The 23098-nt window shown below is 44.1% G+C and overlaps 1 protein-coding gene across 2 annotated transcripts in view; it reads right to left on the bottom strand.

The window, feature by feature from the left end:
* Positions 1-1185: 1185 nt before the first annotated feature.
* The window catches only part of LOC122127192 (protein FAM13A-like), an 85106-nt gene continuing 63193 nt past the window's right edge, over positions 1186-23098 (bottom strand). For both annotated transcript variants that reach the window (XM_042701803.1, XM_042701802.1), the window contains 10 exons: positions 22071-22284; positions 20661-20799; positions 19507-19588; positions 18495-18715; positions 17841-17924; positions 11353-11448; positions 9697-9780; positions 4462-4658; positions 3908-4009; positions 1186-2364 (listed from right to left, as the gene is read on the bottom strand). In XM_042701803.1, coding sequence (XP_042557737.1) covers positions 2238-2364; positions 3908-4009; positions 4462-4658; positions 9697-9780; positions 11353-11448; positions 17841-17924; positions 18495-18715; positions 19507-19588; positions 20661-20799; positions 22071-22284 — 1346 coding nt within the window. In that variant the 3' untranslated portion in view covers positions 1186-2237. The remainder of the gene's footprint in view (positions 2365-3907; positions 4010-4461; positions 4659-9696; positions 9781-11352; positions 11449-17840; positions 17925-18494; positions 18716-19506; positions 19589-20660; positions 20800-22070; positions 22285-23098) is intronic.

Raw genomic sequence — 23098 nt, 5'->3', positions numbered from 1 at the left:
CAATTTTTGGTCATGTGAGTGATTCATGTTCCGATTTCAAAAATAGAAAATGTCCTAAAGTGCATCGTTTTATTTACAATATAACTCCATGAAATTATAGTGATCTGCAATGTAAACAGTAGAGCAAAACTATACCTTCACATACATTTTAAATTTCTAGGATTAGGTACCGTCTTGAAGTGTGTGGATTAAAACCAGAGTACTTCCAACATGTAGCTCAGGCTCATCTACAAGTAATTCAGACAGCGAACTGGAAAGGTGCTCTTTCCTGCAACCCTGGCTGAGTTTTCAGCTGACACAGGAGAGACACCTCAGACCCGTTTTTAACACTACAACTGCTCAGTCAGTACAGCCTGCCTGCCTTTCTTTCTTTCCTTCTTTCCTTCCTTCTTTTCTTTCTTTCTTTTTTCTTTCCTTTTCTTTCTCTTCCTTTTTTCTTTAATTTCTCCTGCTTTCTTATGCTTTTTCTTCCCTTCCTCCTATCTTTCTTTTCCTTTTTCTTTTTGTATGAGTACTGGGGCTTGAACTCAGGGTCTAGGCACTATTCCTTGGCCTTTTCTGCTCAAGGCTGGCATTTTGCTACTTGAACCATGCCTCTACTTTAGGCTTTTTGCTGGCTAATTGGAAGTAAGAGTCTCACAGACTGGGCTGGCTTTGAACGAAGATCATCAGATCTTAACCTCCTGAGTAGCTCGGGTTACAGAAAGGAGTCACTGGTGCCTGGCTAAGAAATTACTTTTTTTTTCTTGGTGTCAGTATTGGGGTTTAACTCAGGGCCTTGGGCTCTTGACTTTTTCCCCTCAGGTCTGGCACTCTACCACTTGAACCATGCCTCCACTTCCTCTTTCTTTTTGCATTAAAACAAAACTGTCCTCTTTTGGAAGGCAACTATCTGGCTAGCTGGCCTGCCTGATAATACTGTCTTCCATCTTCTAGAGACAGAGCTTGCTGACACACGGCTGGTGCAGGCCAGGTGGACAGACATCTGTGCTCTGAGACAGGACACCTAAAGGCGGACCCTGAACCCCCAGGGGCAAATCACAAGGTGACTTCAAACACATGGAAGAGATGAAGTGATCTGATGTCTTAAAAGTCTCTCCAAATGTCTAATATAGACAGCTTTGTGACACAGTCTTTAAAAATACAATCAAAATTGGCCACACAGAGAAGTGTTTGTTTTTTTTCCCATTCTTGCTATACAGGAACTTGAAAATAGGGTCATTTAGCTTCTGCCTGGAGCTGAGCTCTAAGGGTTACATTTACCCGTCTGGTTGGGGACTTTAGTGCAGATTTACTTTTATTCTTTTTAGAAAAATTCAACTCTGCTAAGAAGCTGAGAACAGAATCTCCTCCTCTCTCATAATCCTCTACATTGCGGCTAAGAATTGAGCAAGACCCTTTAGGCTTGGTGGTACCACACAGGTTTCAGAGGCATCCTGGCCTTGCTCACTCAGGGTGTGAGGTTAGCATGGGAGTAAGGAAGAGCAGGAAACAGTCTCAGGATCTTGGCCTGTCCCCTGGTTTTGAAAACAGCATCCATCAGGGACTACAAGCCCTCACTTGTCTACAGTCATTAAGATCTAGTGAGGGGTTGAAATGCTTTGTTGGCCGAGGGAAGCCTGGAGAAACCCTCAAAAGAGATGAGTGCACAGCCAGCTGTGGGCAGATGCGGCCTCCAGCTACCTGAGAGCCCTGGCGGAAGTCAGTTCACATGAGTGGGAGACGGGCAGCTCTGGGGAGACGTCACTAGAATGGCCAAGGCAGCAAATAGGGCTCCAATATACGGTCATGGAACTGGGTCCTGGGAGAACATGCCTCCGCAGTGAGTTCGCTCTAGAGAGTCGAGTCCTGAGCTTGTTTGGATCACAGTTAAGATAGCGCACAGCCCCGCGTTTCTCAGTCAGCCAGGAAAGAACAGCGTCTGCTCTCCGTCCATGGGTGTGTCTGGTGTGAGGGTCCCTGACAACGTGTGCAAGCACGCGTTGCAACAGGCATGCTTATGTGGAGGAATCTTGGTTTGTCCCTTACAGAACGTCTTCAGTCGGCCACACGGTCTTCTTCCATCCACGTGGGTTTTCTAAGGCAGGCAATGGAAATGGAGCGGATGCCGGTGACCTGGAGGCAGAAGGGGCTGCATGCAGGTCCCGCTCTAGGGCTGTCATCCACAGCTGCTCTTCACGGGAGCAGAACACGGTGTGTCCTGCTCCCCAGCCCCCCGGGCCGGCCTGGGCTGGTGCTTACATGGCCTTGGAGTCTGTGTCTCTCTTGCTGATGAGCACCTCCAACAGCCTGAGCTTCGCCTTGATATGCTTGTATTCAGTATAGTCTTCGGCCATTGGAGTGCGGTCTTCCTTCTGGACGTTTCTAAAGGAAGCAAGGGAGAAGGAGGCTGAGGTTTCGTTTCCCATTCGCTCACCAGGCAAACTGCCATATGGCACCTGCAGTGAGTCAATCCATGCACAGAGCGGCGGCCAGTGGGTTTAGACAAGCTGGGAAAGGCAGGTTTTCCCCAAGGAAAATCTGCCATCTTGGATTATGCTGTGAAGGACTAAGCAATGCTCAAATTCTCTCTTCTGGATGCTAAGTAGAAGTTTCCATAAATAGAAATCCTCCATTTGTAATGAACACATTTCTCTCATCTAGTGATCTATCAAATTTCTACTCAACAATGGATACACCTGCCATTTATAGCTTTTCCCCACACTAAATAGTTAATACTTCCACTTAGAAAATCGCTCTTAGAATTCAACAGTTGAACCTTACATACTAGGAAGTATTCATTTTAGCTTTCTTGCTGCTTAATTAAGCCTCACAGACTTTTCTGCCTGGACTGGCTTTGAACTGCAATCTTCAGATGTTAGCTTTTTTTTTGTTGTTGATGGTCATGGGGCTTGAACTCTGGGCTTGGGCGCTGTCCCTGCACTCTTCAGCTCAAGGCGAGGGCTCTATCGCTTGAGCCACAGCGCTACTTCTGGTTTTCTAGTGGTTTATTGGAGATAAGAATCTCTTGGACTTTCCTGCCCAGGCTGGCTTTGAACCGAGATCCTCAGCTCTCAGCCTCCTAAGTAGCTAGGATTACAGGTATGAGCCACTGGTGCCCAGCAACTTTTTCTTTTCTTTTCTTTTCTCTCTTTTTTTTTTTTTTTGGTGCCAGTCCTGGGGCTTGAACTCAAGTCCTGAGCATTTTTTTCCTCAAGGCTAGCACTCTACCACTTGAGCCACTGCTCCACTAGTGGCTTTTGGAAGTTTATTGGAGATAAACTTTTGGAAGTTTATTGGAGTCTCACAAACTTTCCTGCCTGGGCTGGTTTCAAACTGTGATCCTCAGATCTCAGCCTCCTGAGTATCTAGGATTGCAGGTGCGAGCCAGTGGTGCCTGGCTCAGCTTTTTTATTTCAACTCAGAAACTATCATCTTTAGGGGTTTTGTTTCGTTTATTTTGTTAGTAATGCTAAGCACTCAACCCTATGCTATAGGGAACACATGCTAGGCAAGTGTTCCCAGCCCAGTATTTGCTTTGAAAATGAACATAAAAAAATCAGATAATATTTGGAGCCCCCTGACCCTTTCTTCTCCCTCTAGTTTCTTAAGGGGAAAAAAAAATCCTAGTGTTATCATCTTGAAATTCCGTTCCCAACTCCATTCCCAATGCTGTTGGGAATGACAGGCTAGTTTCAGGCATGGTATATGGCTCTATACCCGTGTTGGATAATACCCAAGGAACGGGTTCCTTGGAGGTACACAGAAGCCTTGACCGCTCCTCACTGCCAATCTCTCAGAGTTCCTGGGGCCCAGCCCCCAAAAGCAACCTGTGAGGGATTCTACCAGTCTGTCAGAAACAAAGCATGCTGGGAAGCGTGCGGTGAAGGGGGGCGGGAGGAGGCCGGGAGGGGAGGCATACACATACCTCCCGTTTTGTCTGAAAAAATTGTCTTCAAAATCACGAAGTTTCTTTCGAATCTTTTTCTTCTCTTCTCTCATTTCCTGAAGGTGTTCCAGGAGCTCAGAGCTAAGGGAATGAGTGGACATTTCAAGAGCATTAACATGAAATGCAAATAGCAACCAGTGGGCAACTCCACAGAGTTTGTGGAGAAAGAGAAAAGGCAGTCGGTGCACAAGCCATGGTTGCTGCAGAGAGGCATCCGACATGAACACCTTCTCTCTCAAATGCCCAAACACGGCCACACAGCACCCTGCCGCCTGTGGTCAGTGTGTGCACCGTGTTGTACAAAGCCGCAGAATGACATTGACTGAGACCTTCTGATTGTTTAAGCCAGATCTCAAATAATATGGGATGAAGCATAAAAAGATATTGAGCCAGAATTTAAAAAAAATACATTGTTTTCTCCACAGAGATACAGCCTGGCTAAGTTCCTTGTGTTCGATTAGGCAAAGGATTTAAATACAAAGGCTGAGATAGTATTTGTGGAAGTTATTTGCTCCTCATTTTAAATGACATACATGGAAGCCGCATGGAGATTGGAGAGCCCCGTGTCCTGGCTGCCTCTGGATGGTATTTTGTCGTCCATTGGGGAAATGAACCCATCAGGATCATCTTCAAACGGATCCAGAAAACAAGGTGCACTGAACTCTGTCTTCAGGGTGACTGTGAAGTCTGGCTTCATATTGCTGTCCTCTTCTGACCCCTCATCTTCTTCCTGGAGATACATGACAACCTCAATTAAAAAAAAAAATCTGGTCACGTTTGGGGATGCACTTTTACTATAAGCATCACTGTAAACATCATTCAAAATCACGGAAGTATCCACATTCCATGCGATTTCTTCTCTATTGATTTCTTTCTCTCCTGATACTATAACTTGAAATCAGGGCCATGGCTCATTTGCTCACAGCTAATGCTATACCAGTGGAGCCACATCTTCACTTCTTTTTGTTGTTGTTGTTGGGTAACTGGAGATAAGGTCTATCTGGATTCAAGCTATGATCCTCAGCTCTGAGCCTCCTGAGTAGCTAGGATTACAAAGTGGGCCACCGGTGCTCAGTTCTACTGATTTAACTGGGGAGGACAAAAACCAGGTGAAAGTTCTGGATTATCTCAGCTGTACCTTTGGGGGTGGGGTGGGCCTGGCCCTTCAATTTCTTCATGTGGTCCACAGAAGTAAATGTCTCAAAAAATACATTTTTTTTTCTTTTTTTTTCTTTTTGCCAGTTCTGGGCTTGAACTCAGGGCCTGGGTGGCATTCCTGATAGCCTGGAGCCCTCCCAATTGCAGGCTCCTCCATTTCTGGGATGATAGACGTGTACCACCATACCTAGCTATTGGTCGAAAAGGGATCTCATGTCTATGCCCAGCTTGGTCTGGAACCATGATCCTCCTGTCTTCAGCCACTCAAAGTAGCTACAATTGCAGGTGTGAGCCACTGGTACTGGGCTTAATTCTGGTGTTTTCTTTTAGATGAACCTAACACAATTACTCCTAGTTCTTGTACACTCATAGGAAAGAAGGCACAGCAAAAACAGATGTTGAAGTGAGACAGTAGTCTCACAATCTATTGAGCAGATTCTGGAAGGAATGAATACATAATAATATCAGCTCATGCCACTTGCTCCTTAAGAGCAAATTGTGATAATGTGTCATTTTTCTTTCTTTCTTTCTTTTTTTTGCTGCTGCAGGAGCTTGCACTCAGGGCTTGCACTGTCCCCGAGCCTCTTTGTGCACAAGGCTAGCACTCTACTACTTGAGCTACAGCACCATTTCCAGCTGTTTTTGAGTCGTTTATTGGAGATAAGAGTCTCAGAGACTTTCCTGCCTGGGCTGGCTGGCTTCAAACCTCAAATCTCAGCCTCCTACCATTTTTCCCTTTTAGACAGGACTGGTGTAATATCTGGATTCCAGTAAAGAATCAAGTGGCAGACGCTCCAACAGGAAAGCTGGTTGCCCAGATATCAGCAATGGCAATGCACTAGCAATATGGATGGGAAGGACAAGGTCTGCGGAGCTCCTAACCAGACGCTGCCTTACTCAACGTTTATCAGTCACCTGGACATAGACATAAAAGGCTTGTTTCCCAAATGCATTGATCACTCCAAGGAGCCAGGGATATCTGGCATGTTGACATACAGACTCTATATTTAATCTGACTCCTAAGGTTGGAATATGAGTATACAAAGAATCTGGACAAGTTCAAGGTCCTATAATTAAGTAGGTTAGGAAAGAGCCAAGCTGGATACACAGTGGCTAAGCCATCCAGACAAAGGATCTGCGATTGCACAAGTGTGTCCTTAGTCCAATGCGTGTCAACAGCAAGGCAGGGCCATGAGCACTGAGGCTCAACAGGGTGACTTTGTCCCTCAGGAGACATCTGGCAGTGTCTGCAGATACGTGTAGTGGGGGGCAGGGTGGGGTGATATCTAGTGTGGGGGGGCCAGGGACACTGGCTAAGCACTTTATAGCTGAGTTATCTCATCTTGATGTCAATGTCCTGGGAAAGACAGAAAGGAATGCTCACCTGGTTGGCAGACAAGCTAACAAGGGCTTGGGGAACTGAAAGGCCACAGTCACCCAGGTATGGGAAGGTCCTTGGTGCACTGGCCGGGTGAAACCATAGTTTGGATGTGTTTAGTTCTGGGCATCAGTTTAAGAGGACCATGGAGAACGTGGTATGTGAGGCAGAGCCAGGAGGCTGGGCTTCCTCTGGGATCCATATTGCAGGAGGAGTAAGAGGTAGGAGGAGAGATTTCCTCAGGGTTTGGGGTGCGTGGGGGCAGGCGATGGTGAATGTGAGAAAGGTTCTCTGGGAAGAAGCTCTTGTGCAGGGGCACAGAAATGGAGGGACGCAGGTGAACAAATGTACTCACTAGACACTATGTGGAAAATGAACTATACAACTTGTAGATGAGGACGGGAGGGAAACACTGGGAAAGAGTGAGAGAAGGAGTGATATTATCCAAAAAGAAATATACTTATTACCTGACCTGTGTATTTGTAACCCCTCTAGACATCACCTTTATAATAATAAAAAATTAAAGTTAAAGAAGAAGCTCTTGTGTAAATTCTCTACTGCTCCAGAGGGTAAAGCCACACCTACCAGACAGAGCATCACAATTTATTCTAACTAGGCATACGATCGTTTTCAATGACTTCATTGTGACATTCAGCATTCATCAAACTTATAAAATATAATGACAGGTGGGCACTGGTGGCTCATGCTTGTAATCCCAGTGACCCATGAAGCTGAGATTTTAGAATCATGGTTTGAAGTCAGGCAGGGCATGAAAGTCTGTGAGACTCTTACTCCAATTAACCACTAAAAAGACAGAAGTAGAGCTGTGGCTCAAGTGGTAGAATGACAGTCTTGAGTATAAAAGCTAAGGGACAGTGCCCAGGGCCTGAGTTCAAGACCTAGTACTGCCACTAATAATTTTAGAATGTATAATTTAGTTATAAAACATGTTTGTAGAGATTATTGATTGTTATGTATCCTCCCCACAGCCCTAAGTGTTGGGAGTCTGATGATGGAATTTCCTTCCAGGGAAGCATCTCTGAGCATCTATGGGCTTTTTGTCTGCTTGTTTGTTTGTTTTTGCGCCAGTATTGGGGCTTGAACTCAAGGACTACGCACTGTCCCTTAGCTTCTTTTTTTTTTTACTCAAGAATGGTGCTCTATACTTGAGCCATGGCTCTACTTCTGGCTTTTTGGTGGCTAACTGGAGATAAGAGTCTTATGGACTTGGTTGCCAGGCTGGCTTTGAACCTCTATCTTCAGATCTCAGCCTCCTGAATAGTTAGGATGGCAGGCATGGGCCACCAGTGCCCAGCAGCTGTCTAAGAGGTTTTAGGAGGGATTCCCATTGTGGATGGAAGGATTGACCAGGTGTCTTGGTGGATTGGGACATCTTCAGAAGCTTCAGAATTTAGGCTGGCTCTGTTTCACACACAAGCCAATTCCATCCATAAGCAATGAAAACCCAGGATGGGTTTTTCAAGAAACCACTTAAGGCACAATCTCCTATATGCACACATGCCCAATGTTCAATTGTATCACAAGTGCCAAGAAATTAGCACAGTTCAAATAAATGTTAAGAAGCCTGGCCAACTGAAACAAGATGAACCCAAAGACAGCACTATTTACACAAGTAATGAAGTCACTAGCTAGCTAAAGTTTTGACACTCATGTGGGCCAGTCGGCAATATGCCACAGGCAAAAATATTCTTGTGGAAAAATAATTTTTTTTTAAAAAAGGATAAGAATGGGAAGAATGTTCTCTCTTGAAAAAAAAAAAGTCCCAGCAACACTAGGGTAACTTCCATTCATCTAATGAGGCAGTTATTAAATGCCATATTTTGGATGTATTCAAGAACATGTTTTTATCTTGTAACAGCCTTTATTATGTGCTGCTATGAAGGACATACTAATTTTCATATATACAATTGGCCCAATTTTTTCAATTACAGTGGTTTCATTCTTGTTCAAAACTACCAGCTAGACAAAATTTGTGGTCTTTCATCAACATCAGGGCTTATTGTAAGAAAATAGCTCTAATTTTTAAGACATAATATAGCAGGCTGGCCCAGAGTTCCCAGTGCCATGTTTAAAGCATTTTCTGAACACAAGTTCGATTTGATAATATAAATAGTGAACATGGTAATTACCTGTAATAAGTTAAAGTTAGGTATATGGACAATTTAAGAACTTTACAAGGTGAGAAAAAGAATATGACAAATAAAACTGAAGACTGTAGTTTATGGTACCTTATCTCAAACAAGAAAATGAAGTTGCCGATTTGTGTTCTCTATAGGAAAGATTATTCTGAAATAATAATGTCTAACTACAATAAATATGATCACTCCAACTTGGAGTATCCTGGAAATATGACAGATGAAACTTTTCTAACTCACGTCTGCTTTGAGCTTAATTTTCTCTTTGGATCTAAACAACTACTAAAAAAAATCATGATGTCAAAAAATTGCCTTTGGTTCTTATCTCTAGAGTCCTATGTAAGGCAGTGCAATCTATTCAGTTGTCTAGAAACAAAAGCATAAAGAGTCTGATCCTAACACAGGCCAATTAAGGCCCCATGGGGACCCACTGACACCTGGGCAGAAATTATACCTCCCTTCTAGAGAAGACAGCCAAGGCTGACAAAGACCAGCCACACAAAACCCACAACTGTTCTTAGAGGAAAATCCAAAACATTGCTGGTCCTTTGCCACAGATGAAGATCAGATCATAAAGATGTTGCAACTTTATTATAATAAATGGGCCAAGGAAAGGAATAATGGGCAAAATTACACTAGCAAACTTGTCAAAATCAACTCCAACACTTGCCTATAAAATGATCATCTTCATTATATGTGGTCTCTATTGCCTTTGTTCATTTTGATTTTCTCCACATTCAGTATATAAAAGTTTAAAAAAAAAGGTGGTACCATAAACTAGTTTAAGATTTTGGTATGCAAAAAAAAAAAGTCCATTTTCCCATGGGGAAAACAAAGTAAAACAACAAACAAAAGAATTCTCCAAAGCAAGGTAAAAACAAAACCAATGAAGCAACAAATGGGAAGGAAAGAAAATGAAAAGCAGCCAAGGAAATTGGAAAAGCTATGCTATACATAAAAGGAGAGTTTGAGGGGGGTTATGTGCAGTTACTGATTGGTGAGGAGCATGACAAAAGCCACCACCCAAGGGACAATCACCCCCCTTGCCCAAGGGATCAGGGGAATGACATCTTCACCTTTGTCTCCTTGAAGAAGGAAGCAGTTTCACCTTCGATTATGGGCTGCAGTAAAGGGCTTCTCCTCTTGCTGGAGGGGGACCCCTGAGACAGGAGTTAACAAGCAGGTTACATTAAGAACCTTTTGCTTTCCCGTCCGGCTCTCAGCCGTCTCTGACCATACTGGCATTTGTTATTGTCTTTTAGTTATATTTCCTAAGCCCCTTCCCACTGAGTCTTCCCATCACCAAAATTCTGTTCCAAGCTTGCCACTTCCCTTCAGAGTTCACGCACATCAACCGGAGAGGACCAGGCAAGGACACAGGACTGATATCCAAACACTCAGGGAAATTCTAAACACCACCCCCCCACCTTGTTCCTTCCCAACTCTAGTAACGACCAGAACACCTCATGGCAATTAGCTAAGGAGAGTAAGGCAAGCTCAAAAAGCAACACAAAGGTTATCTGAGCTTTGGTGTACCTTCACCCTATTTCAGGGACTTTAAGGGCTCTCCTAACAGAGGAGAAAAATGCTCCCTGCCCCCCCCAGATATCATCCTTTTATTTATGACTTTATTCTGCAGGATGTTTCTAGAAGAGTAGCCTGCTTGAGGTCTCTGGGTGTTCCCTCATTGATTTAAAAAAAAAAAAAAGGTGCCTGGAGCCGGTGGCTCACGTTGTAATCCTAGCTACTCAGGAGGCTGAGATCTGAGGATCACGGTTTAAAGCCAGCCCGGGCAGGAAAGTCCATGAAACTCTTATCTCCAATAAACATTCAGAAAACCGGAAGTGGTGCTGTAGCTCAAGTGGTAGAACGTTCACCTTGAGCTGAAGAGCTGAGGGACAGCGCCCAGGCCCAGAGTTCAAGCCCCACGACCAACAAAAAAAAAAAAAAAAGGCACACTGTTCAAAGAAGTGTAGAGTACACTTCAGGTCAAGCAATGAACATGGAGATTTCAGGAAGGGCTAGGTAAGAGCTGCAGCTAAAATGAGTAAGGATGTCAACAGGGACATCAAAGCAAGGTTGTGAAGCAAGACTCAGTGTGTTGGGAGTTGGGAGGCTGGCTTAGGGAGGGGGAAAAATGGGCCAAAGTGAAGAGGCTTCCCATAGCTGGGGGCAAACTGCTACTCTGTACCCTTGACAAGATCAAATCCAGGGATGACAGGCCATCAAGTCCCAGGATGGTGGCCAGGGAGGAGGGTTCAGAACTGTTATCCTCTCTTCCTTTCCTTCCACTGTCCACAGCCTCCACTGGGGGATTATCACTGGATTACCTTAGAGGAGTCTCCTTAGATCTGACTTCCAATGTCTCTCCTAGATAGGGAAAGACTGTCAAGAGAAGGACTTTGGGACCAAAAAGATACTCTGTGAAGACTTTGGAGAAGGTACAGTGCCTTAGTCTCTTGTGCTGAAAAAGGGGTTGGGGAGTTGGTCTAGAGTACACAGAGGGAGATGCATGGCCAAAACAAGTTCAGTTTTTGGCGCAAGTAGCTTCAGAAGTCTTTGATAATGTCTTCACGTCCGCATGCTTTGTAGACTGTGGATACCAAAGGCTCGTTGGACTATCGAAGTCTGCTCATTAATAGGAAAGCAAGTTGGGGCCCTATTAATACAGCCAAGGCTCATTCAAGCAGAAAGTGAGTCAAACAATGAGAGGAAGGCAATATACTACTCACAATGATGGGGATGGAGTTGGCCCGGGACAGGATCTGTTTGACCAGTCGGTACCTGTCGTAGAGTGGCTTCATAACCTGACGCTCATTCTTTGTCACCTGAAAAGCAAGAACAAGGTTAATGAGAGGCCAGTTCCAGGAGATCAAACCACCAGCTGTCCAGCACACTTGAGGCTCTCGTGACTCAAGAGAAAATAAATACGATGCAATTCGAGTCTCTAACCATTCCCATAACATTTATTTAAACTGATGTATTGAGTCAATACATATTTAAAATACGCTAGCTACAGATCAGTGGAAATGACTCCATTAGTACTACTTTTCTTTTGCTAAAGCTATTACAATTAAAAAAATAGTACTGGGGATTGAACCCAGAGTCTCACATCAACTATGCAAGCACTTCACCCCTGCATCTACCTGCAGCCCTTCTGGATCATCCTTAGACCACTGTATCTCAAGGTGCAAAGTTCCAGATGATTTCTTATTTGGGGGGAGGGAGTGTCCAGGGAAGAAAATAGCATGCATTTCTATTACAATGTTTATCAGGTTGGTCCATAATCAATTTATTTCCCTGCCTTTCACCCCGAAGATATTATCTTGTTTTTCAAAACAGCATTTGGGCAAGCAGTAGTTATTCAAGGAACATTTGCTGGCAGAATAGGTGGATGAGTCATCCTGTTTCCCTAAAATCTGGCACAAGGCTCAAAGATGTTTAAAGAACAGAATCTCTGTGTACAGGGGAGGAATCAAATCCAACTCCCTGGTAGAATCTTCTCAATCCCTGCTGCTTCTCCCTTCCCCATCCTACCTCCACAGCTCCAGAAATAAACTAGGTCAACTTAGACCTCCTGGTCTATTTCCCTCAGCCCTGAAATGGCTTCCTCCCTGCTCCTGGTTGGCAAGTTCCCCACCAGGAGCTAGGTCTGTGAGCTCTCTTCTACCTTCCCCTATCTGCGTCACCATTCTGGGAGACATATTGTCTTCCACATCATCACCCTATCCCGTGCACACTTTGTTTGTGCACAGACACTGATACACAGTTCCTATCACAATTCCTCACGCAGGGGTCTCCTCCTTCGGACTGTAGCCTCTTGAGAACAGTTGTTGATGTTTTTGTATCCCTAGTAACTATTTCAGTTCCTGACTTACTGGAAATACTGCATAAACATTTGCAAAATAGGTGAGTGAATAATTTAAATCTAAACAGCTATGTGCCAATCCACAGGTATACCTGTATCTCCTTTGATTACTTCCATGGTTAATGAGATGAAGTGTCTTTGTTTTAAGTCAGCTGTTTGGCTTTTGTATTCCATTAATGAGGCAAGTATGTAAGAAGTAGGGAAGGACAACTAATATTCACTTTATTTTTTCTTTCTAAATAAACATATATTTATTTATATATTTGGTGCTGGGGATGGAATCCAGGGTCTTGTGTATGCTAGGGAAGTGCTCTGCCAATAAGCTGTCTCACTAGTCTTGGTATTTGGCTTGGATCATTTTTCTCTTATGGGTCTTTGTTTTGTTTGTTTGTTTTGTCTGAGACTAGGACTTGAACGCGACATCTGACACTTGGTTCCCCTCTCTGGCGGGTGCTCTACAACCTGAGCCACATCTCTACTCACTCTCTTATGGATATTTTTGGGCGGTCAACTTCAGTGATAACTCTGGATTATGCATCAAGGATCAGCCTTTATTGCCTTCTGTATTTGCCTTTCTCTATGTGATCAATAGTAAGTGCACCTTGAATAAACTTTAGAAGCCAGTATAAGATAGTCCCATCATGAGAAAAGCTTGTGGATTTTCTACCATTACCAATAATCATAATAACCCGCTGATTATAGTATAGGATAATTAGCATCTTCATGCTTCTACGATCTAGCATCTGAAATGAACTTTGAATTGCTTATTTCATTGAGAATCAAGATCCTGTGAGGGAATGAAGAAGTTATTTTATACGAAAACGACAAGAAGTAAAACACAAATATTCTGGCCAGATGGCAATCATAACGACTTCCATGAAAAGACAGCATCAAGTGTGGGTGAGCAGGTTGAAGAGCTGGAACTCTTCTGGAATGCAGATGAGGGCATGGCATTCTGGACGATTATTTGTCAGTATCTCCAAAGGCTGGCTATAGGTCCAATCAATGAATGTGGCATTCATTCACTGAGGTACCCTACACCTCATTTTCCTGACTTCAACAATCAGATGAAAAAAGCTTTGATGATGCACAATTGTTTGAAAATAACTTTAAAGCCAAACACATAGTACAGTAGCTTCGAAATCCTTTCATTCCTCTTTCAAACTGTAGTTGGTTTTCATTTAAGTGGTAGTGCTGAATGGTTTTCTGATGTGTGAAAACTGAGTTATTAAACAACTAAACAACACAAAAAGACAGGAAGATCTAGGGGAAGAAGGCAGCGCTTCCACTCTGTCTTTGCTTAGGATTCAAAGACTTTTCTTCTTCTCACTGACTACTCTGGTTTTGGTTAATCTGTAAGAATGAGATAATAATTAAAAACACCAAAGGGATCATGAGTCAATAATGACCCACATTTAATGAGTGTCTAGTCTTAAATAGAGATCATAATGCTCTGATAAACAAATAGCTGCATTTGCTTGCTTTATCTTTTGTGGTGGTTTTTCCTTAGCGTCAAATGCCATCATCGTGGTGGAAGTTACCTGGAGAAGTCCGAAGAAGTAAATGGGAACATATTTACTTGACTAACAACCATGGAATCTTAAATACTAAAACTGGAGATGATAGTGAGATTGCCTCCTGCCCCCGTAAGACAACAGAGCTAGTACAAGACCTCACTCTACTGACGCTTAATTCAGTTTTCTTTTCACAACTAAGTCAGATATGAGTGAACCAGGGTCTTAACAGCGTGATGATGTAGCATTACTCTACCAAAGGGTTTGAGCAAGCTCTTCTCTTAATAAAAATTTACCTTCTAAACTGAGAGCTCTGCGTATGTTGAGTTTACCAAGGTTTCTGCTTATGAATAGTGGCATAAAAGTGGAACTAGGTGAGGAAATATCTAAAGATAGACAAGAAACTACACTGTCTCAAAGTCATTTGAGTGTTGTGTGTGTGTGTACATGTGCACTCATGTACCTCTGAGTCATAAAGCTCCTAAGAGACAAAATGAGGTAAGTTCTTATAACTGTTAAACTTTTGGCCCATTAGTTTGGGTAATAGAAACCCTCTCTTCTTTATGATAGAGTAATAATAGTAGGTCATCTCTGTAAAGCTCAGGAAAATCCAAACCACAGCTAACCAAATGATAGTATTTACATACAGCTCTATTTAAATGCAAAGCTGGATCTGTTCACTGTTGGGTCAGTCCCCATGGTTTTGAAACACAGAATTATATTATGCTAATGAGGAAAAGACTCAAAAAACCCAGCAGTTCTAGTCAAGTGACCTGTTCTCTCTTCCTCCACGCTTACTATCAAAATGTAATATACACTGAAATACCATGCTGAGCTATAGTTATTAGTTGTGTTTCTCTGTAACATAGTCTTTTGATGACACCCTTAAGTGTTGAAAAGTACACTTTAATAATAACCGGTAAGGAATGATATGCCTGTATTTCACATGTGTCTGTCTAGAGTGCATGAACAGCACATAATGTTTTGGCCTGTAATTCTGATGGCTAATACCCTTTAAACCAGTAGATTGGCACAATCCATGAGGGACTTGTATGTGCATATATTTTTATCTATAAAGAGTATTATCCAAATGATATTTATAGTCTAGGCTTCACAGCAATACCACAGATCTAAGAATGAAAGGCTCCCTTTGCTTTGCAGCCTGGCCAGGGATCAAGTGAACTCTGCTTTTCCCAAGGTGGGTACAGAATCATGGTTCAGACACAGGCAGAGTCTGGCCTGGGCGCAGCAATGAATGTTCAACTCTCTGTTTCCTCAAGCATCTGTTCCCTGCCCTGTGAGATGTTACAATCACCAGGCTCAGCTCAAAGGGTACAAGGCAGGAAGAAGAATGAACATCTCATAGTCCCAAGGATAAGAGAGTAAAAGGGCACAGTTTTGGTCCCAATGTAGTCATTTAATCAGAACGAGGCTGCAGAGAGTAAAACTTATAATTGCAACAGAAGTCAAAACTATCAATTACTGTGCAAGCCTCAAAGCCACGTGGCCCCACTTCTGCAGTACCAGACATCCTACAGGTAAACATACAAGTGAATGTCTGTGTGTGTGTTTCCATGACAACTCACAACAGCCATCTACTCTATAAACAAAGCCCCCGAGGGTCCTAGAGGTTCCAAGAACTCTAAAGCCACAAAGCTGGTCCCATTCTAGGCCTGTGACTCCAAGGCTCAGTGTCTGCACGTGGCCTTGGTCCAAGTGGAAGAAGAGAATCTGTCCAGCCTGGAGTAACTACTACGACAGAATACAAGCTGAGCTCAAATCAATCCAGAAGGCAGCTGGGGAGCCCTTGGAAGCCGTAGGCAGGAAGCCCTTCAAAGAGTGTATCAATGTCATAGCTGGGATCCATGCGGAGAAAAGAAGAACATACAAGGAGGAAAATACCAGGTGTCAGGGTGACTCATGACTGTCATCCTAGTTACTCAGGGAGGCTGAGATCTAAGGATCATGGTTCGAAGCTAGCCTGGGCAGGAAAGTTTGTGAGACTCTTATCTCCAATTAACTGAGCTGTGGTTCAACTGGTTGAGCGCCAGCCGTGAGTGAAAAAGCTAAATGATGGCACCCAGGCCCTGAGTTCAAGCCCCAGTACTGGCAAAAACAAAACAAAACAACAAAAACTAAGGTGTCACTGAACCCTGCCTGACGGCTACAAGCTCCATACTTAGCGTCCTGAGCCTGCGGTGGCAAACGAGTTCCCCTGTGTTTACGGAGTTTAGTTCTACTGGAGTTCAGTTCTGCTGCAGTATTCCCTGAATGTTCCCTGAATACTCGAGCAGAGAAGGATCAGATTTCACCACGTATCTGAGCTCTAGATCATCTAACTATTTGCTTCAATGCCTTTCAAAAATCCGAAACAAAATTTGGCTGAAACATGACCATTATCCCAGAGAGCCAGTATTTTTCCACTGCAAGGACAGGCCCGCAAAATCAATCATCGTCAGTTCCAGCATTTTTTTAAAAAAAAGAAAACAGCTTAAAGCTGATGTATTCAGCAGCGAAGTGCAGTGGCGGATCCAGTCTGCAGATAGTCGCTGCATCTGGGCTGCGGGACAGGGCTTGCCCTAGATATGACGATTAGATTCACCTTTAGGTGGACAATACCCAGAATCCATTGCCTTCACAGGCCTTCATCCTAGCACCTGGGGGTGGAGCTCAGTGGTGGCATACTGGCCTTGCAGTTGAGACTGCGAGGTTCAGCTGGGTATAAGTGGATCACACTTGTAATGCTAGCGACTCAGGAGGCTGAGATCTGAGGATCACAGTTCGAAACCAGGCCAAGTAGGGAAGTCTGTGAGATTCTTATCTCCAATTAACCACTAAACAACCAGAAGTGGAACTGTGGATCAAATGATAGAACTCTAGCCTTGAACAAAATAGCTCAAGGACGGTATCTAGGCCCTGAGTTCAAACCCTAGGATTCACCCCCACACACCCCCACACAAAGACGCTGGGCGAAATCCTCAGTTCTAGTAAATCATTCTGGAGGTTTTTGTTTTTGTTTTTATACAAAAGAGTATATTTTAGATTAAAAAGTCTACATCTACTTCAGAGTTTTGAGGCTGGAGTAGAATACTGTGCTTTTTTTGGTTCTATTAAAATCTTATCTGTGAATCTGTGAACTTGAACGTCCTTGCTGCTTTGAAGGGCTGTGCTTTGTTGTGCTCTTGACAACATTCTGAAGGGAGGGCTGCAGAGAGTAACCCGCCGGAAGAATGCAAGAATGTCTGGTCGGAGGTCCTCAAAGAAGACAGTGGAGGCCTATGTCGTTCCTCTCTCCCCGGCAGCTTACACCAAATGCTTACAGAGTAACAAACCCCCTCACATGCTCACTGCCTTATTGAAAAGGCAGAGCCATGTTTTGGACACTTCACACTGCTCATTCTGAGCGCACCTGAAAACCCTTCATAAACAAACAGGGCCTGCACCTGCCTTTCAAAGAGACTGAGTTCATTAGTACATACTCTAGGCCAACATGAGCCATCCACAACTTTTGGGGCAGACCTGGGGCAGGGAAGTCTTCCCACTGTGCATTCTATACTCTCCCCTCCACTTCTTCTGGTCCCCTCAATAAGATACCAGTGACTTAATTTTAGGTAAAATTTCCACTAATTTAAATGCAGTTTAGTGTCTACTAGCTAACAGAACCCTCTCATGGTTGAAGCCTTCCAAAAGTGTAGATAGAGTGTAAACACAAACTAAGCCTTCTTTACTTTACACACAAAGAAAGCAAACACTAGAGAGTCCCATCTACTGGATATTGAATGTCGCAAATCCATTTCTAAATCTGTTTCCCAATCAGAAAATCCAGGGCATCACGTACCGGCCGTCCATGGATGCTTTCATAATACAGCAGCGCTTTCTGCAGAGCCACTTTCTCATTAGCAATCTGGTCTTTGGTCATATCCTGTATAAACATGAGGATGAGACGTGAAAGACGTGTGAAACATTTGTGAACATTCCGACTTATTTTTGCATTAAACAACCCCACTAAGCCGATGTTGAAAAGCGTCTGAGCTCTCCCTGGCTCTTTCGAAAGCTCACTTAGGAGTGAGCACCTCCTGACCTCCTGCCAGTACATGGCCAATGCAGCAGTCAGAACCACACGCCTGCAACTCCCCTCTGGCAGCCAAGGCCAAGGCATGCTGCAAAGACTCAGGAAATCAGGCTTTCAAATACAAGGGGCAGCGCTGAACGGTCCCAGAAATGGCTACAGTTAGAACTTCCAGGGCCCTGCAGCAGATTTGTCTATAACCTTCGCCAGGTTAACACACATCTATGATTAACCTCAGGGAGTTCATTGTACAGTTTGTCCCCTAGAACTGTCTGCTTTCCATCTGTAGCCAACAATAGAACTCCTCTAGATGAGCGGGAGGTTTAAGAAAGCATCATGTGTCCAGGGGGATTTGTGTGGCACCCCTGTCCTGTGTTTCTAGGACCAGGAGGTCTCCAGGGACCTTCAAGAGAATCCTCACACCTTAATGTCCTCAGGACGGCTGCTTTCTGTTCGCTTTTCCTGTAGCTTCCGCTGAATACACTCTAGCGTGACTTCCACACTGGGTTTGAGGGCTTTATCCACCAGCTCCTGCTTCTTCTCGTCTTCTTTTTCCAGCTGGGAGCCGAAACTCTTGGGGAGCGTGTTGCTTCGTTGCCGCATCTTGGGGGTGAGGTCCTCCTCCGAGATCTTTAGTTTTGAATCTAGGGGAGGTGATTTGGGGGGGGGGTAGAGAGATATGAGAACTGATGCCTGATGAGCCCAAATTGCTTTTCTGTGATGCCAATAACTGCTTAGCCATATCTTTTTTTTCTTCTTCAGAGAGTATCTAATTATAATATCAGTGGAAATCCTTGAGTCATTATGTAAAACCCAAAATAATGACCATGTTTTCCTGGATGATCTGGACCGTTTCCCAAACCCTAATTCCTGAGAAAGCGTTAGCTGCTTCGCACCTGTGCTGTGGCTCTCAGCCTTGGAAGATGTTCTCTGCATGGGTAGATTCTTTCCCATCGCTCACTTCCTTACGCACGGAGGTATGTGATGAGCTCATCTATAACTGGGCGAGTTTTCCTGGATGACGCACATCATTTTGAAATGTTTTCACTTTATATACTATCTAGTTGTTGGTAAGATTCTCTTACAGGACACAAGCTATTTGAGGGACAGAGGTCAAACTTTTCACAGATTCGTCGCTGGGTCTACATGTCTGCTGAAGACACAGCCTTAGAGTAAACAGGTGCTTCAGGAATGATGACCTGAGCCACCAGCCTCTTCCTGAGCGGAGGGGATGGAGGAATGCTGTGGAATTGGGATCACAGTAGATTCAGCTGTCCTGTGACTGAGACACTAAGGAGGTCCAGGGGGAGGGTCCTGAGGCAAGGGGCCCCTGCAAGACCCCATCAGTGGTACGCAGTGAGACCTGAGGCTGGGGATCGAGCGTCCGGCTGGCTGTGCGGAGGCTACGTCACGGAGCTGGAACGTGGGTGCTTACCTTTGAGCTGTTTCCGGAATTTGGCAAGGTCATTCGTCCACTTGAGAACCTCGGGATTGGCTGCTTTGTCACTGTGGGAAGGCTGAGAAGGGGAGAGTCAATGCTTTCAGAGGAAGGTAGGGTGATGATCTGGTTTTTGTTTCTTTGCTTTTTTTTAATTAATCAGGAAGTCAAAGTGGAGTCCATTCAGACTAAGAAATTCATCAAGATTCAGCAGAGTAAACTTTGTTTTTTGTCATTCTTCGTTATGGCACATTATAGTTGATGATTTGGAAGGATTCCTTAGAGGCAAAATACTGGATCTTTCTGAGTAGGGATGGACATCTATGATGAACATAATCCTCTTTCCATCTGTTTGTTTGGTGCTGGTCCCAGGGCTTGAACTCAGGGCCTAGGTGCTGTCCCTACTTTTTTGCTCAAGTCTAGTGCTCTACCATTTAAGCCAACTTTTTTTTTTTTCTGGTGGTTAACTGGAGATAAGAGTCTCACCAACTTAAATGGTTCAAAGGCTGGCTTTGAACCATGATCCTTCTGATCTCAGTCTCCTGAGTAGCTAGTGTTATAAGCATGAACCACCAGTACCCAGCTCTTGCCATTTTTTTTTTCTTTTTTTGGTGGGAAACCTACAAAAGCCTGTCTGGCTAATGTAGCAGAAAATACTGAAACCATGAAACATGACTTCTAGCCCCCCTAGTGGAAAGCGCTAGAATAGAGCTGAAAGTACAATGAGATCAGCACTAAGGAAAGTTTAGAAGATGATCTTGAACTAAATTTGAGCCAAAACAAAGATTTCATCCACTGCTTTTTCCCATTCCTACTCACATTTACAACATGCAGGTGCCAGTACCGGGGTGTGAACTTAGGTGTGAACTCAAGGCTGCTGCTATACCACTTGAGCCATACCTCTACTGCCAGCTTTTTGCTGGTTAATTCAGAATAAGAGTTTCAAGGACCTTCCTAGCTGGGCTGGCTTCTTTGAACCTTGATCCTTAGATCTCAGCCTCCTGAGAAGCTAGGATTACATTAGTATCTGGGTTGTCATTTGTTTTGAGATTCCCTCAAAATGTCCCTTAACTCTGGTCACTTCTCTGAGTCACTGACATGCTGGCATGCCAGGAGCCAGGAGGAACAGGGGGTTCAGTGGGGACACTTACTCTGTATTTCCTCTCTTCTTCAAATCGGTCCTCAAACTTGCGGATCTTCTTTTTTAGGCTCTGAATCCTTCGGGTGAGCTGGGCGGGTGTCAGGTCTTCCTGCTCATCATCATAGGACCCCAGGGAGGAGCTTCTTCGCCTGTGAGGGGCACAACCTAGGTCAGCTCCTCCCATAAACAACCCCTGGTGTCTGGGAGACCCTTTGGGGAGTGGATGCAGGATGTGATGCGCGACCAGGGGAAGAGTATCAACATGGCTCCCGCCCATCCTCCCCCCAAAAAAGGAGCGACTTTGAGCTCTGTCTGTCCCACCTGCAAAGTGCCCCTAGCCTTTCTGTACTCACATTTACCATTAGCAAAGACAGGCCTAATGTAAAAGATCTAAGGAACTCAGGAAAGCAATGGGAATGGGAATCTGAACGCAGTGTTGCAGTTGGGCTGTGGTTCAACTGGAAAGCCACAAAAAGAGCCTACTAGGACGGAAAATTTCAGTGGTGTTCCTGCATAGACTCCAATTTAAATGTTGGGTTTTTTTTTTTGAATGACATTTTTTTTTATTGTGAAAGTACTGTACAGAGGGGCTACAATTACATGGGCAAGATAATGAGTATATTTCTTATCAAACATTGTAGCCTCCTCCTTTGTTTCCCCTTCCCATCCCTTCCCATTCTCCCCCCCCCCCCAATCCTCTCTACCCCCCCTTCCCCCACCCCAAAGTTGTAAAGTTCATTTTTGACATAACAACTTGTACATCTCATTGTTGTAATGGGTCCACCTGTATCCCTATTTAAACGATTTGTTTTTCTCCTTCCCCTCCACAAATTATACCGACATCAAATACAGTGAAAGTAGGGGTTATACTGTGGGGAAGGGACATACAAAACAACAAAGAAATAATCTTATAAATGTCTTAGAAACAATCACATGAAAGAAAAAAAAACATTTGAATACATATCTTAGGGTTCATTTCCCTAACATCAACTTATCTGACCTTTTCTGCTTGTCTCAGACATATACTAGTTATTGCAAATAGGGGAAACCATGGGACCTATGTTTCTTTGGGCCTGGCTTACTTCACTTAATATAATTTTTTCCAAGCCTTTCCATTTCCTCACAAATGGGGCAATGTCATTCATTCTGATGGAGGCATAGAATTCCATTGTGTATATATACCACATTTTCTTGATCCATTCATCTACTCAGGGGCATCTGGGTTGGTTCCATATCTTAGCTATGGTAAATAATGCTGCAGTAAACATAGTTGTGCTGGTAGCTTTGGTGTGGTCTTGTTTGTAAACATTTGGGTAAATGTTGTTTTTTTACAAAGTCCCCAGCTATCAGCACCATCTCTACTTTCTCCTCAGTTTGTGGGCATGACCCACTTGCTTACTAGCAGCCCATATCCACCTACCTCATGAAAGAATGGGAATTGGGGGGAGATGGAGGCACTTCTGTGTCATCCAGGTATTGCCTGCTCTGCCCATAGGCGTAGAAGCGAGGGGAGAGCATGGGGTCACTGTCCTCGTCTAGAAGTTGGTGAATCAGGCGTCCAGCCTGGGGGGAGAGGCGGGCTTCGTCAGAGTCCACGTTCTCCCGCTGCCACGAGGAAAAGGTAGGGACAGGCTCTGGGAAAAAAATGGCAAAAAGAGATCAACATTGTTCACATTGTTATTACTATTATCTTTTTGTGTTTGCGTGTGTAGGTCCTGGGGCTTCAACTCAGGGCCTGGGTGATGTCCCTGAGCTGGCACTCTCCCTCTTGAGACACAGCTCTACTGCCAGCTTTTTGGTGGATAATCATAGATAAAGAGTCTCACAGGCTTTCCTGCCGCTGCTGGCTTTAAGATCCTTAGCTCTCATCCTCTTGAGTAGCTAGGATTACAGGTGTGAGGCACTGGTGCCTGGCTTTATTATTATCTTTAAGTACAAAGGGGCTTTAATTCAACAAATCAATTGATAAGTAAAACATAGCTCAATCAGTGGCAACACCGGTTTGGGAATTACTGTTCCGGAATGCTTTTAGAAGTTGTATACTGAATGGATCTTCATTTTAGATACCAGGGACAGATTAAAATGATCACATTGTATACATTCTCTACACTTTATCTCTATTCTTACCTGCTCTCAAAAAAGAATTTGCTATGAGCTGGGCGCTGGTGGCTCACGCCTATAATCCCAGCTATCCAGATATGAGGATCACGGCTCAAAGCCAGGAAAGTCTGTGAGAATCCTATCTCCAATTAGCCACCAGAAAAACCAGAAGTGGCGCTGTGGCTCAAGTGGTAGAGAGCTTGCCTAGAGCTGAAGAGCTGAGGGACAGCACCCAGGCCCAGAGTTCAAGCCCCACGATGGACAAAACAAAAACAAAAACAAATTGCTATGAATGCTCTGATGAATGGGTTGGAAGGAGCAGGGCCAGCAGATCAGTGATGAAAACTT

This window comes from Dipodomys spectabilis, unplaced genomic scaffold (genome assembly GCF_019054845.1).
Source record: "Dipodomys spectabilis isolate Male_0828 unplaced genomic scaffold, ASM1905484v1 ptg000297l, whole genome shotgun sequence".
NCBI classification, from domain to species: Eukaryota; Metazoa; Chordata; class Mammalia; order Rodentia; family Heteromyidae; genus Dipodomys; species Dipodomys spectabilis.
The sequence above is the reverse complement of the archived record's forward strand: the minus strand, read 5'-3'. Positions and strand labels throughout refer to the sequence as shown.